Source organism: Macaca thibetana, chromosome 9 (genome assembly GCF_024542745.1).
Source record: "Macaca thibetana thibetana isolate TM-01 chromosome 9, ASM2454274v1, whole genome shotgun sequence".
NCBI classification, from domain to species: Eukaryota; Metazoa; Chordata; class Mammalia; order Primates; family Cercopithecidae; genus Macaca; species Macaca thibetana.
This window is the reverse complement of record NC_065586.1, coordinates 65,435,147-65,451,752: the sequence shown is the minus strand read 5'-3', so window position 1 is coordinate 65,451,752 and position 16,606 is coordinate 65,435,147. Positions and strand designations below refer to the sequence as shown.

Genomic DNA, 16,606 nt, shown 5'->3' with positions numbered 1-16,606 from the left:
ATGTTCTCATTGCTGATCTCGATCCTCTGTGGGGGTCTTCAAACTAGTTGCTGGAATTCATGGTCTGAAAAAATGTCTTAAGAGATCCTTAAACAAAAGCCTTATGAGGCTGGGCACAGTAGCTCACACCTGTGATCCCAACACTTTGGTGGGAGGACCACTTGAGCACACAAGTTAAAGACCAGCCTGGGCAATATAGTGAGACTCCCACCTCTACAAAAACTTAAAAATTAGCCAGGCATGGTGGTGTTTATGTCTGTGGTCCCAGCTACTCAGGAGGCTTAAGTGGGAGGATCACTCAAACCTGGGAGGTAGAGGCTGCAGTGAGCTGAAATTATGCCTCTACACTCCAGCCTGGGCAACAGAGCAAGACCTTGTCTCAAAAAAATAGAAGCCTTACGATTCTAATGTGAGAAATCCTGTCTATAGAGGCTGGGCACGGTGGCTCACGCCTGTAATCCCAGCACTTTGGGAGGCCGAGGCAGGCAGATCATGATGTCAGGGGATCAAGACCATCCTGGCTGACATGGTGAAACCCCATCTCTACTTAAAAAAATCCAAAAAATTAGCCAGGCGTGGTGGCAGGTGCCTGTAGTCCCGGCTACTCGGGAGGCTGAGGCGAGAGAATGGTGTGAACCTGGGAGGCAGAGCTTGCAGTGAGCCGAGATCACGCCACTGCACTCCAGCCTGGGCGACAGAGCGAGACTCCATCTCAAAAAATAAATAAATAAATAAATAAAATCCTGTCTATAGGAACAATGGGGATGCAAATCAATTCTTAAATAGTCTTATGATCCTAATGTCAGAAATCCTATCTATAGGAACAAGCGGATGCAGAAGGTCAGGATCTAGTGCTGTATGACTTTAAGTGACAAAGAAAGTGGGTCAAAGTGCAGGCTGATTAACGCTTAACTATATTTCTGTCCCGAACCAAGCATGCAATTCTTGTCAACCCTGTGGTGATGGTTTCAATATCACACTGACTGGAATTGTGTGTCTCAACTACCACTTAACAAGAATAGAGTTAGCTTGACTGGCTTAGACCAGTCATGATTTACCACCTGAGGCTGAGAGGGGCCAGCTTTCTTCGAAACATATGACCACTCCAAGTAGAGTAGACAACGCCAAAGTTCTATCAACAAGGAGGTAGGAGGAGGAAGAGTTACTGAGTAGGTACTTGCCTTGGTCCACTGTGTGCTGCTGTAACAGAATACCTGAAACTAGGTGATTTTTAATAAGGAACAGGGATTTATTTCTTACAGTTCTGGAGGCTGGAAAGCCCAAGATCAAGGGGCCTGCATCTGGTGAGGGCCTTCATGCTGTGTCATTCCATGGCAGAAGGCAGAAGGGCAAGCAAGCAAGTGCACAAGAGAAGGGAGGGAGAGAGGGGGCCACTCTTACTTCCATGACGAATCCACTCCTATGATAACAACATTTATCCATTTATTAGGGCAGAGGCATCATGACGTAAACACCTCCCTTTAGGCTCCACATCCCAACACTGAAACACTGGGAATTGTTTCCAGCACATGAATATTGGGGGACACGTTCAAACAGCAATACTCAATACTGCCTGCCATGCCCCCCTGGCCAGATTTCCTAGAAATGGTCTAGTTAATTCAATTCAATTATCGTGAAGCACTGAGATGCCTGCCAAGTTTCTCCTAATGCAACTATTTTTTAATAATTTTGTTTTTAATGTCATTTCTATGGAGTGATAACTGGAGGTTTATGCTACTGTCTTATACCTCCTCTTTATTAGCTGTCAAGGAATATCTAACTTTAATAATTTTGGATGGTAGTCATGTGGTTCTATGTGGGAATTACCTCTGTAGTTATTCACAGAGGATCATTGTTCACAGTGTATCAGAGTAATCCATAAGATTTACCATAGTAATACAAAAGTAGAAATGCCGTTCACTCTTCTTTCACCCAGAATTTCAAGTTACTCTATCAGTTCATTACTACTAGTAAAGCAAAATATTTGCTGTCCAATTTTAAATTGTGGTCCTTTTTTAAAATAATCTTACTGCAAAAGTTCCCCAGGGAAATAGTGAGAGACCTAGGTTTAGAAAATGTTTTATTAGTTCTTTAATTTCACAGAAATTTCCTTTTCCTTTGACTCCTAGTTTGTTTTTGTGATTTTTAAAAAGTTTATTGTCATTCATTTCTATTTTTGCCATCTGTACTGATGACATAAGAATAGAAGATTATCTGAGAATCCATAATATGTAACAATTTTTACAAAATCCCCTTGTCAGGTCGGGCGTGGTGGCTCACGCCTGTAATCCCAGCACTTTGGGAGGCCGAGGCAGGCAGATCACTTGAAGTCAGGAGTTCAAGACCAGCCTGTCAACATGGTGAAACCCCATCTCTACTAAAAAGACAAAAATTAGCAAGTGGCACACGCCTGTAATACCAGCTACTCGGGAGGCTGAGGCAGGAGAATCGCTTGAACCTGGGAAGTGAAGGATGCAGTGGGCCGAGATCTTGCCACTGTCCTCCAGCCTGGGTGACAGAGCGAGACTCCGTCTATAAAAAAAAAAAAAAAAAAAAAAAAATTCCCCCTGTCAATGCTAGGCCTGTCTGCATGGAGTTATTGTTTCTACATTATTTGACTCATTTTGCCTACTAATCAGTCAATTCAATCAAATAATTGTTTTGACCAATTGTTTTCAAAGAATTAATATAACCAGCTTCTTATATTGACTTTGTAGAATCATCATCTGATACCAGTAAATTCTATAATTCTATTTTCATAATTAAGTCAGTAACCATTCTGTTTCACTGGGATATAGAGGAGATTTGCACCTTGGTCATTGCTGAGGTGTTTGCAGAAGATTCTGGGTGCTTCACATGTACTGCAAGCAACAAATACGGCACAGTGTCAAGCATTGCACAGCTGCATGTGAGAGGTAAGGACCCTTTAATGCCAGAACAGTTTAGCCTGTGACTTTGAGTGTGAATATGCAGACTTTGTGTTACCATTCCTTACTCTTTTTCATACGAAGCTGGCTTGGCTCTCCCAAAAAGTTTTGAATTATTGAGGAAAATGTTCTTGAACAGTGTCCAATTTTCAATTTCTTATTGCACTTACAGCCACCACCCCAGTTACCCTGCTGTCGTCATTATATTTCCTAAGAGAACATCTCCTCAATAAATTTCTAAATTTCTTTCCAAAGGGGTATTTATACTTTAAATTTAGTATTTTATTTTTAATTTAATTTTTTTCCTGTATCCTTACCATTCTTTAATGCCCCGATGATGATCTGTTTTTGACAAGCATTTCCCATTCATACATTCATCTGGTGTGAACACTTTCCCATTTGTGCACATGCCCCAGTTCAGGCTTACAGTGGCTGACAACTCAGGTCCTGTTATCGTCCTTTCAGGAAATGAGGACCTCAGCAACAACGGGTCTCTTCACTCAGCCAACTCCACCACCAACCTGGCTGCTATTGAGCCACAGCCCTCCCCACCCCACTCAGAGCCTCCATCTGTGGAACAACCCCCCAAACCCAAACTCGAGGGAGTTCTGGTGAACCACAATGAGCCCCGGTCCAGCTCCAGGATTGGGCTTCGTGTGCACTTCAACCTGCCTGAAGATGACAAAGGAAGTGAAGCATCCTCCGAGGCTGGCGTGGTGACCACCAGACAGACCAGGCCCGATTCTTTCCAGGAGAGGTTCAACGGACAGGCAACAAAAATCCCAGAGCCTTCTTCCCCCGTCAAAGAGCCCCCTCCAGTTCTGGCCAAACCCAAACTGTAAGTAAAAAGTAGGATGAATAACCAGGAGCTTCTGTGATCTTTTCTTGAGTCTGATCTTAAAAATAATGGAACTCAGCTAGGCACAGTTGCTCACACCTGTAATCCTAGCACTTTGGGAGACCGAGGCAGGAGGATCGCTTGAGCCCAGGAATTTGAGACCAGCCTGGGAAAAATAGTGAGACCCCTGTCTCTAAAAGAAAACATTTAAAGTAAAAAAATTAGCAGGCATGGTGGTGCATAGTTATAGTCCTAGCTACTTGGGAGACAGAGGCAGGAGGATCACTTGAGTCTAGGAGTTTCAGGCTACAGTGAGCTGTGATTGTGCCACTGTACCCCAGCCTGGGTGACAGAGCAAGACTTGTCCAGGAAAAAAAAAAAAAAAAAAAAAAAGATGGAACCAAAAAGGGGAATTCCCAAATGAGAAAATACACATTAAATGTTTTGCCAAATGTACATCCTTACATCAGTAGAAGCATACTATCACTATTATCCTTAATTAATATTCTACCTCCAAGCAATGTTGCACTTAAACTAATTCAGAAACATTTGTCTGACATTCTGACATTAGAGGCCCCAGGTAAAGCACTTCTGTGCTTCTCTTATAAAGATGTTTTTTGTGTCTAATCGTCTTTACAGTCTGTAATTTCATCCTTATATTTCTCATTTCTGCTTCAATTTAAGCTTCTGTAGTCATTATAGAAAAGCTATTTAGTATTTGTTAGATAGTTCCTAGCTGCTGCTGGATAAATATAGTAGGATAAAGAAGTGGTCATGATTTTCTGACTCAACTCAGAAGCCTACTGTGGTTGTTGCCCTGACTCTCTAGAAAGCCATGTTGCAATCACCGCCGGGCGCGGTGGCTCACGCCTGTAATCCCAGCACTTTGGGAGGCCGAGGCGGGCAGATCACAAGATCAGGAGATCGAGACCATCCTGGCTAACATGGTGAAACCCCGTCTCTACTAAAAATACAAAAAAATTAGCCCGGCATGGTGGTGGGCGCCTGTAGTCCCAGCTACTCGGGAGGCTGAGGCAGGAGAATGGCGTGAACCCAAGAGGTGGAGCTTGCAGTGAGCCGAGATCGCACCACTGCACTCCAGCCTCGGTGACAGAGCGAGACTCGGTCTCAAAAGAAAAAAGAAAAAGAAAGCCGTGTTGCAATGTTCAAAATGTCCATCCACAACATAGCAAATATAGGGCATGATATTGCTATTATTTCCCGTTTCATCCACACATCAAATTCATAAAAAATTGTTTCTAATTACAAAAACTTTAAATATCAACATCAAAATCTACAGCACCAGTGCACCCACTGTGGGTTGCTCATCACCATGAGATGTTCACTGGAAGCCATTCGTGTTTAGTTTATATTCTTCTCATCACTGTATATGGCAAAATTCTGGACATAAGATTCAATGTTGTGAAACATGCCTCTAAGCAAGTCACATCCAGAAATGTCTCAGTCCCCTCAAAGTCCTGTCAGTCACAGGAAACAGGAATCCACTTAAAGTAAAAAGAGGGGAAGAGGTTACTGCAGGGATATAGGCAGAAATTGGTAAGCCAAACACAACCAAGCCCTGCAGGAGAACTAGAGTGGTGGGAGCTGGGCCTCTTCACCTGTCATCTCAGGATCACAGGTCAGTCCAGCCTCTGTCTGCTGGAGCTTGTGCGGCTGGTTCGCCCTCCATCTACGTGAGCATCTCCTTGTTTCCTCTTTATTTATCTGGTCCATTCTTCTCTCTTTGAAGACCCATCAGTTCATAAGTGGCCCATCATGGCCATGTCCCCATTCCACATCATAATCTGTGTCAAGTACCACTGTTAACTAAATCAGTCTCAGCAGTTCAACTCCCAATTCTAGTTGGTCCAGGCTGGTCAGGTGACCTCCTGCCCCCTCCCCCAGTACACTCAACTGTTAGAGGATTTATGTTTGGAAGAAACTGTAGGTGGGAGAAGTTCTCAGAGAAGGAGTTACAGGGAACAGGTAACCCCAAACAACCTCCTGGGGAATTGCCTCCTTTGTAGGACTGTCTCTTCCCCAGTAACAGTTTTAGGGGCCGTTATATAGTATGATGGAAAAATAAAATTCTGCCAACATATTTAAAGAGGTTTATTCTAAGTCAATATGAGTGACTACGACCCAGGGAAACACAGTCTCCAGAGGTCCAGAGAAAGTGCACTCAAGGCAGTCAGGTTGCAGTTTGGTTTTATGCATTTCAGGAAGACAAGAATTACAGGTAAAATCATAAATCAATACAAGAAAATAAACATTGGTTTGGCCCCAAAAGGCAGGACATCTCAAAGCAGGGACTTACCAGTCATAGGTGGGGCTGGGGATTCTGTGGTTGGCAATTGAAAGAGTTAAGTTTTGTCTGAAAACTTGGAGTCAGTAGAAAGGAATGTTTAAGTTAAAATAAGGGAGTCTGCTGTTTGTCATGTGATGCCATGCCAGAGTCGGGATGAAAAGAAAACCACCATACACTGGGTCAAAAAGGCGTGTTTCAAATTAGCCAGGTGTGGTGGCGTGTGCCTTTAATCCCAGCTACTCAGGAGGCTGAGGTGAGAGAATTGCTTGAACGCAGGAGGCAGAGGTTGCAATGAACTGAGATTGCGCCATTGCACTCCAGCCTGGGTGACAGAATGAGATTCTTTCTAAAAAAAAAAAAAAAAAAAAGACCTGTTTCATGAGATTGGCTATGGCTTGTTTTGGAAGTGACTTTCCCTAGGTCCCTTAGGATAGGATTTGAGCATGGAAAAAGGTCAGAGTTCAGTCCTCAGGTATGTCAGTTAGGATTAAGTTGAGCTTCATGTTGCAGACAACCCCAACTAACAGGGTTTAAATAGTTGAGGGTTTATTTTCTCTCATATAAAGAAAGTAGACAGGGAATCTGGAGCTATGAGTGTTTGTTCCATGGTCATTAAGAATCCATTCTCCTTCTGTCTTTCTGCTCTGCCATCCCAAACACTGGCTTTTTCTCCAGGTCCCCTCATGGTCCAAGACAGCTGATGGTGGTCAAGTCATCACATCTACAAAGTGCTGGGATTACAGGTGTGAGCCACTCCACCTAGACATCACTCTTGATGTTAGAATCTCTTCTAAGGAGACTTCTTAGAGGTTTCAACCAAAATCTTCTGCTTCTGCCTCTTTGGCCAGAATTTAGGCAGATGGGACACTAGTTGCAAAGGAGGTTGGAAGTACAGTCTTTAGCTGCACATATTGCCACCATAAACAAAATCGGGTTCTTTTACAAGGGGGGAATTAAGTAGACAGCAGTGTCTGCCACATGAGACTTCCAATTAACATAAGACGTCTCTCTAATAAATCATGTAGTGACACCCTCTAGAAACATAGTTCTCGGCACTATGTAATTCTTTAATATTCTTTGCCTTCCTTAAGTTTTCTCTTGTGTATATATATGTTTACATTAGTATAGATATGAATATATATATTCACCGCACTCACACATACACACACCCTTTGTAAATCTACATGCCTACAACCTTTTCTTACTAGTTTTAACCTCATTGGTTTAACCTCACACATTTTGCATTAAAATATATTGACTCAGTCTTCTCAAGGATACAATTTTCTGCTTGTTCCTTCAATTTGCTATTCATTTGGAAAATAGAGATAAAGTAGATTTTAAAATTGCAACAGAAAGGGAAGCTGTCATTTTTAAACCTTGTATCATCAAAGCCTGACTTTGAAATTTCAGATTGAATATTAAGCTGTCTAGAGCAGTGATTCGTTATCCTGGCCACACTCTAGAATAAAATTTGGAGCTTTAAAAAAATATTTATGCCTTCCATCTCAATTGAATCAGATTATTTTAATGTGCAGCCAGTTTGGAAACCACTGGTCTAGAGTTAGAGAAACAACCCCGGCTGGGCACAGTGGCTCACGTCTGTAATCCCAGCACTTTAGGAGGCTAAGGCAGGTGGATAACTTGAGGTCAGGAGTTCTAGACTACCCTGGCAAACATGGTGAAACCCCATCTCTACTAAAAATGCAAAAATTAGCCAGGCATAGTGGCGCGTGCCTGTCATCCCAGCTACTCAGGTGGCTGAGGCAGAAGAATCATTTGAACGTAGGAGGCAGAGGTTGCAGTGAACTGAGATTATGCCACTGCACTCCAGCCTGGGTGACAGAGGAAGATTCTGTCTCAAAAAGAGATAAAAAAGAAAAAGAAATAACCCTGAGTTGCAACTCTTCCCCACTCCCTACCACCCACCCGCTACACCCAGGAAAACACAATAATTAACATTTAAAAGTGAGATAAATGTCAGACAAAAGTCAGAATGTACTAGGAAAGCCTATGCTTTGGGGCCAAGTGTTTCTTCAGGGCAGCGGTTCTCAGTCCTGGATGACTATGAGAATCACCTGGAGCCTTGTGGTAGGCAGACCCACCACATCAGCATCACCTGGAAGCTTGGTTGGAATGCAGACTCCCAGGCCCCACCCCACACCTGCCGAATCAGAAACTCTAGGGATGGGGGCCAGAAACCTATGTTTTAACAGGCCCTCCAGAGGATTCTGAGGCCCAGTAAAGTTTGAGAACGACTGACCTACATTTGAAAAGATAATAATAACTGTCTGAATTCCATTGCAGGTAAATTAACTGAGCAGGTGCCTAAATCAGCAAGGTTCATTTGTCTTTTACAGTCTCCAGGTGATTCAAATGTGCAACCAGCACAGTGACTGCTGCTAAAACCATAGCAGATTTACTCAGAACTAGTTTTCCAAGTCAGTGATGCACTGGCAAATGTTTAATGACTGACAGGGGAGAGAAAGCCCTGATTTTTAGCATTTGCGCCAATTTCAAGCTACTAAGAGAAAGTCATCGAGTGGGTGGTTGAAATGAGATGTGCACTATCTGTTCTTCAAAGCCAGTGAACTGGCTCCAGCACACACTGCCAGAAATTGTCGTTGCCAAAACTGTTTTCAAAAGCACTTGATACAGTATCTCAAGTTTGTTGTCTGGCATTTTATCTTAAGAATTCAAAATCCTTAATAATTTCTTTTGTATTCCTTATAATGCAGAGTCTCTGTGTCCCAAAAGCAACACATATTTCCAAAGAACATAAAACCGGCCAGGCGCAGTGGCGCATGCCTGTATTTCTAGCAATTTGGGAGGCCAAGGCGGGCAAATTGCTTGAGCTCAGGTGTTTGAGACCAGCCTGGGCAACATGACGAGACCCCCAACTCTACAAAAAATACAAAAATTGGCGGGGCCAGGAGGTGCGCACCTGTGGTCCCAGCTACTTGGGACGCTAAGGCAGGAGGATCACTTGAACTCAGGAGGTCGGGGCTACAGTGAGCCGTGATTGTGCCACTGCACTCCAGTCTAGGTGACAGAGTAAGACTGCCTAAAATAATTAAATAAATAAAAATAAAATGAAGATCATATAATTAGTGGTCCTGAAGCACTGTGATCCCACATATGGGTCTTCCTGTGGTTACTCATTCAAGAGTAGATTCTCCTAAACATCAAAGTTTGGCAGCCTTAATGACTTTATGCATATATGATTTTAAGACATTTTCATTACACTTTGTTAAAAAAGAACTCTGTCGTGAAGAGAAATTTAATAGACCACTGAATTCAACAGACCATTGAATTCAACGGACCATTAAGGCAAATCATGTGATGCCTCTGTGACTCAGGTTCTGTAAATGGAGAAACTGTTTCCAGTTTGATCTTTCTCCTTTTAGGAACCATAAAAGTCTAAGGCAAGGTTTATAATCAGGGTGAGCATATAATCATCATTCAAATTAGGACATTTCTGAGAGTGAAAGTGAGTTCTATTAATAATGATGTCAGGGCCGGGCACGGTGGCTCGCGCCTGTGATCCTACCAGTTTGGGAGTCCAAGACGGGCAGATCATTTGAGGTCAGGAGTTCAAGACCAGTCTAGCTAAAATGGTGAAACCCTGTCTCTACTAAAAATACAAAATTTAGCCGGGCATGGTGGCACACACCTGTGGTCCCAGCTACTTGGGAGGCTGAAGCACAAGAATCGCTTGAACCCAGGAGGCAGAGGTTGCAGTGAGCTGAGATCGCACCACTGCACTCCAGCCTGGGCAACAGAGTAAGACTCTGTCTCAAAACCAAAAACAAAAACAAAAACAAAAATAATGATGCCAGGAAAAGATGTTAAACCAGGACCTTCCTGAATGTGTCGGGACATATGGTCACCTTATCTATAAAGGTTTGTTATCACAAGAGAATGAGAAACCCCTCTGAGACACATCTGGCTTCTTTGTTAAGGTCTGCTCTAAAACAAGGCAGAGTGGAGAATACAGCATGTTCTTATGGAGAATTTGGCCCTTTTCAGTAACTCACACTTGTGTGTAGCTCAGTGCCTTCTGTTCTCCAGCTGGGATACTTTCCGCTGGTCATCAGAACTTTGAGCACTGCCTACAAGAGAAACATTGTCTCTGTTTCTCTTTTCCAATTTATAAACTCTTTGTTGCACAACTCAAAGGTCACAATACAAAGAATACAGTGTCAATGACGCCCTTGGAAAGAAGGAAAGACAAACTCACCAATTATTGGTCAGCTGATTCTTGCCACTCTGGTTGTGTGTTCTTTATTAGGATCAAGTTATTTTATTTTATTTTATTTATTTATTGAGACAGGTCTCACTCTGTCACCAAGGCTGGAGTGCGGTGGCACGATCAGGACTCGCTGCAATCTCCACCTCCAGGCTCAAGCCTGGGATCTCAAGTGATCTTCCTGGGATCCTCCTGGGATCGCTGAAGCAATCCCTCCACCTCGGCCTCATATATATATATATAATTTTTTTTTTGTAGAGACAGAGTTTCACCACGTTGCCCAGGCTGGTCTCAAACTCCTGGACTCAAGTGATCCCCCTGTCTCCGCCTCCCAAAGTGCCGGGATTACAGGCATGAGCCACCGTGCCCTGCCTATCATCAAGTTATAAACAGTCTATCTGTACATTGTTTGAAAGGTGAGGCCAATAATAACACATTTCCTTCTCTCTCTCCACCCTTGTTTTGTGTACAGTGATTCCACTCAGTTACAACAGCTTCATAACCAAGTCTTACTGGAACAACACCAGTTGCAAAACCCATCTCCTTCATCTCCTAAGGAGTTTCCTTTCAACATGAGTGTTTTGAACTCCACTGCTCCCCCAGCGGTGACAACATCCAGTAAGCAGGTGAAGGCTCCTTCATCACAGACGTTCAGCTTGGCCCGGCCGAAGCATTTCTTCCCCTCCACGAACACCACCGCAGCAACCGTGGCCCCTTCCAGCTCTCCGGTGTTCACTTTGAGCAGCACTCCTCAAACTATTCAGAGGACAGTGAGCAAAGAAAGCCTCTTAGTGTCTCACCCCTCCATGCAAACCAAATCTCCAGGAGGGCTTTCCATCCAAAATGAGCCACCCCCACCAGGCCCAACAGAGCCAACACCACCACCACTCACATTTTCCATTCCCAGCGGAAACCAGTTTCAGCCCCGCTGTGTGTCCCCAACTCCTGTCTCTCCTACCAGCCGGATTCAGAACCCCGTGGCTTTTCTCAGCTCTGTTCTGCCTTCTCTCCCTTCCATCCCACCCACAAATGCCATGGGGCTGCCTAGAAGTGCACCATCCATGTAAGTGTCATTGAGGTTTCTTGATGTAAGATGCTAGTTAAGAGGCGATATGTGCGTTGAATAGCTTGATCTGGGACAGGGCTCTCATTTTGTGGATTCCTAGATAATCTTATTCTCTTAGACACAGAATGGATGTGGAACACTTCAGGACAAAGGAGATGATTACTTTGAATGATTATTAATAATTAAAATATCAGGCTAGGTGTGGTAGCTCATGCCTGTAATCTCAGCACTTTGGGAGGCCGAGGAAGGTCTGGTGTTTGACAGCAGCCTAGGCAACAAGGTGAAACCCCCGTCTCTAGGAGAAACACAAAAAATTAGCTGGGCGTGGTGGCGCATGCCTGTAATCCCCGATACTCAGGAGGCTGAGGCAGAAGAATCATTGAACCCAAGAGGCAGAGGTTGCGGTGAGCCGAGATCGTACCACTGCACTCCAGCCTGGGTGGCAGAGTGAGACTCTGTTTCAAAAAAAATTTTGTTTTAATTAAAATACCAAAAAGACATTTACAAATACTGATTCTCTGCACAGGGCTTAATTCCCTAAGTGCCTAATGACTGCTGGTTTCTGGTTGTCACTTCAACCACTCTGATTTCTAGGCCTTTTCACCCTGGCCAGTGCTTTTCATGGGTGTGTCGGGTGTGGATTTATCTTACAGGCCGTCCCAGGGATTAGTGAAGAAAAATACAAAGTCTCCTCAACCAGTGAATGATGATCACATTCGTGAAACTAAGAACGCGGTGATTCGAGACTTGGGGAAAAAAATAAATTTCAGTGATGTCAGACCAAACCAGCAGGTAAGATTGTTGGATTCAGAAGGTTTATTGAAATTTTATTGTAAGGAATATAATTTTGCTTGATTCAGTGCTCGGATACTCAGGTAACCTCAGTGAGGCTGATGTTGCAGCTCAGATGGTAGAGCACAGACTAACCAAAGAAATCTGCCTGTGTGGATCTGCAGTTCTTAATTCTCCCAGTAGTTAATTCAGTTTACTTGTTTACATGTATTTACCTAGAATAGGATATATTAAAAAAGAGAGTAAACAATCTATTGTGCATCCCAGCAATCCTCAGCTCAGTTTACAATCTAAAGTTTTTTGAGACAGGTCTCACTCTGTCACCCAGGCTGGGGTGCAGTGGTACGATCATGGCTCACTGCAACCTTGACCTCCCGGGCTCAAGCGATCCTCTTGCCTTAGCCCACACTGAGACTACCTTACCCCACTGTAGCTGAGACTACAGGCCCAGCTAATTTTCTAATTTTTTGAAGAGACAGGGGTCTTGCCATGTTGCCCAGCCTTGTCTCAAACTCCTGGGCTCAAGCAATCCTGCCTCGGCCTTCCAAAGTGCTGGGATTACAGGCGTAAGACACCACACCCAGCCTATGACCTAGACTTTAAGGAACTCTGGGGTTCTAAGTTATCTAATCTTCAATCTAATGTGCTTAAAAGTTTGGTCACCAGTACCTCTCAATCCTTGTATTAGGTTGAATCATGTGAAGTAGCCATTAGACAATTTCCTGTGGTTCAACCTGTACAACTCTTTGCTTTCTAGTAAATGCTTACACCAAAGGAAAGAGAGGAAAGCCACCTGTGAGCATCATTCAAACAAAAGAGAGATAGACTGAACATGTTCTGATATGAGGCATTTATTTTTGCTTTTGAGAATCAAATGGTTATTTTTAATGCAGGTTTACATTTTAATAATCTAACTCTTGGTTTATTTCCCAAGATGGGAACTGACAAAAATACAACAAAATTTCAGTCAATACAATATGCCAAATATTGTGGAATCTGTGAACTCCTAGAAACAAAGTTCCCGACTTCCCGGAGCACATGCTGTTTTCCTTAGTGTCTCTGTCTCTTACTTCCAGTGCAGCCATGGATATACAGTAATGTGCAATTGTGTTATATATTAAGCAGCTTATACTGAGTGGATTCTTTGGAAAATGTGGTGCTTAAAACCTTTTAAAAATTCACTTAAAATTATTAAGGGGAATATTTAAACTTGCCATAACTGAGTATACTTTTCATTGATTATTTCACCACATTTCATCTATTTCTGGGAGGCAAATACCAATGCCACCTATTCTTCTCTTCCATCCTCTAGACAGAGAAACTAAGGCACAGGCTCAATAGTGCAACTGGAACTAGAGCTGTGGTTTCCAGGATACTCTCACATTTTCCCTGAAATGCTGCAGCGTTTTCAGTTTTGTGAGAACAGTTACCTTCAAGCCCTATAAATGTTGCTCTATCTAATGCAGATTTGTTTTCCTATAATACTGTCACCACACTTGTGGTTGTTAATCCTTCTAAATCATTGTAATCATAGCTGTATTCAGCCTATGTCTTTTACAACTGGGAGAGCGAGCAATTAGAGCCTTGTAAAAACAATGCTAGCTCAGTACATACGCTGTTTGATTTTACTTTTATAGCTACTCTGTAGGTAGATCCAGGATACCCCATTGCCCAACTCAGGGGAAAGAAGGGTTTTTCTCTTAGTTACCTGACATGTGTGTACATGTAAACATGAAATTCCACAAGTTGAGTGCCATAAATCCAGTGGAAATCTCTCTTAAACCTCCATTATGAATTAACTTCTGGACTAATCGCAGGAACTAGAAAAGTCTCTAAAAGCATCTCAACACACTCATCTGAATATTTGTGACATGTGTCATTCTTCTGAGAATTATTATTCTGAGAATTATTACAGTTGGTTAATTACAGAATTGATCTTAGACTACGTTCCATGCCATGGATAATGAAATCCAAGCTGCATAAATGAAATTTGGGCAACTAGGAGCTGTCTGAAATGGAGTGCTTGCATTTGGATGGCAGATGTTGACTCTGAGGAAGTTTTGGGAAATAAAATGATGATCATATTATATTGTTTTATCCATTGCTGCCTTGGGAAATGATAGTAAAAACGTCGTGAAGAACTGTCTAAAATATACTGTGATCCACGCTAGTGAAGTTAAGAAAGTCAGCTTAGGAAAGTGTAAAAACATTAGACAAGCAGAGAAAAACTATGAAGAGACACCTGGGTATTGATCTAGGCCTGCGTCTGGGGTCACAGGCTTGAAAACAATCTGTGTTCTTACTCCCATATCAGCCTACACACATGGGAAGGGGGTGCAAATGATTCCTTCGGAAGAGTATGCATTTGTTTTGCTTTGAAAATTTTTAGGTCCAGAAAGCTGGGTTCTCTTGCCCTATTTTAGTTCTAAGTAAATAAAGAATAAACTGTCCTAGAACATTTGCATGATCTAGCATTAACACATTGTGCAGAGCATGAAAATAAATCAGAAGTCCTTGAACAATGAATACTACTGACTATAACCAATTTTCTCCCCAGAACTCAGATTTATAAATTATGTTTTAAAATGGTTTTCCTTTGATGTATCTACTGCTTTGTGTTTCTCTGTTGTGATAGTTCAGTCTTTGCCCTTTAACTCATCTTATATATTTACAATTAGCAAGTAACATTTGTTGATTCTTAGAACCTTGTGAAATGAGAAGGTGCCATCCTTTCAGAGGCTCATATTTATTAAAATTTTTAGCTTTCTAAACTTACAACCAAGTGTCTTTGAATTGGGGATAAGCCAAGAGAAAGGTTTCCTTATTTCTAGATTTTAGGCTGCATCGTTTCCTATTTTGAAGAGTACCATTCATCACCAGTGGATCTTGACTGGACATCGATAAAACCTAAATGGTTTAGGTTAGAGTGGTGAATCTAAAAAGTCAAAGGAATCCAGGATCACGGCCGGGCATGGTGGCTCAAGCCTGTAATCCTAGCACTTTAGAAGGCCGAGACAGGCGGATCACTTGAGATCAGGAATTCAAGACCAGCTTGGCCAACAGTGAAACCCTGTCTCTACTAAACATACAAAAATTAGATGGGTGTGGTGGTGGGTGCCTGTAGTCCCAACTACTTGGGAGGCTGAGGCAGGAAAATCACTTGAACCCAGGAGGTGGGGGTTGCAGTGAGCCAAGATCGTGCCACTGAGCTCTAGTCTGGGTGACAGAGCAAGGCTGTGCCTCAAAAATAAAAAAATTTTAAAAAAGGAATCCAGGATCGCAAAGCATAATGCAGCTTTCATGACAAATGATTTTAATTCATACATGACTTAGCATGAAGTTCTGCACCCAGTAAGTATTTGTTGACTAGCTATGTTGATTCATTGTTAATTTCTAATCTCCATTTCCCACCCCTCTACCCCCAGCTAATGTCTTATTCCAGCTTTCCTCCTTCACCTCATTTCTCTGGAAACTTTCCCATCTCTTTATTTGGTCCTCTCACACCCCCTGCTTTTTATTATTATTATTGTTATCATTATTATTATTATTATTATTATTATTTCTTTTAAACTATCTGCAGTTTCCAGATACTGCCCGATGTGACAGAGGAAAAAAAATAAGTACCTAATTTTTGTTCTGCCTTTTGTTCCTCTAATCTCCTTCTAAGCTGTTCTGTCAGATCTTCTATTTAAGTCTTTCCTCTTTCATCTCTTACCATGAATTCTTTATGACAATCCTCTTTTGTGAGCCATGAATAGTCATGCCATTCATTCCCTTTCTAACAAGAATTTCACATTGGCCTTACATTCTACTTTGTAAGGCCACTGGCTTTATGCTGCCCACTTTGGGCATTGCAGGACCCTGGCGGCTGGGATAGTGAAGTGTCTCTGTATCCTCTGCCACGGACCCACATAGAAGGCAGCAGTCAGAAGCTCCCTGGGGGCTCAGATTGGGAGATGTCTTGTTCATTGCTGCATCCCTGTCGTGCATGGTGCAGAGTAGGTGCTCAGTGAACATTGCTGGATCAATCCCAGCTATGGGATTTACATTAGTTTCAGATAAGGTAATACAACTGTTAACCAAGTAGAAAAGTTTGGATTTGTTGCAAAACTATGGAAAATAGTTCACTTGACTATATAGATTCTGATTATACCTCATTATGGATACTACCCATTATGGTAACAATCCAATTTAATCAGCTGATTTTAAAAGATGAAAACTTTTTTATTTTTTTGAGACAGGGTATCACTCTGTCACCCAGGCTGGAGTGCAGTGGTGCGATCTCCACTCATTGCAGTCTTGACCTCCCGGGCTCAAGTGATTCTCCCACCTCAGCCCCACCCCCAGTGGCTGGGTCTACAGGTGCAAGCCACCTGCTTATTTGTAGTTTATTTATAGAGATGAGGTTTCGCCAAGATGAAAACTTTTA

At 42.6% G+C, this 16,606-nt stretch overlaps 1 protein-coding gene across 6 annotated transcripts in view; it reads left to right on the top strand.

Annotated features, from left to right (window-relative positions):
* The window catches only part of MYPN (myopalladin), a 123,563-nt gene that overhangs the window by 75,576 nt on the left and 31,381 nt on the right, over window positions 1-16,606 (top strand). For all 6 annotated transcript variants that reach the window (XM_050804704.1, XM_050804700.1, XM_050804703.1 and 3 more), the window contains 4 exons: window positions 2,799-2,915; window positions 3,393-3,765; window positions 10,792-11,382; window positions 12,039-12,177. In XM_050804704.1, the coding sequence (XP_050660661.1) occupies window positions 2,799-2,915; window positions 3,393-3,765; window positions 10,792-11,382; window positions 12,039-12,177 (1,220 nt within the window). The remainder of the gene's footprint in view (window positions 1-2,798; window positions 2,916-3,392; window positions 3,766-10,791; window positions 11,383-12,038; window positions 12,178-16,606) is intronic.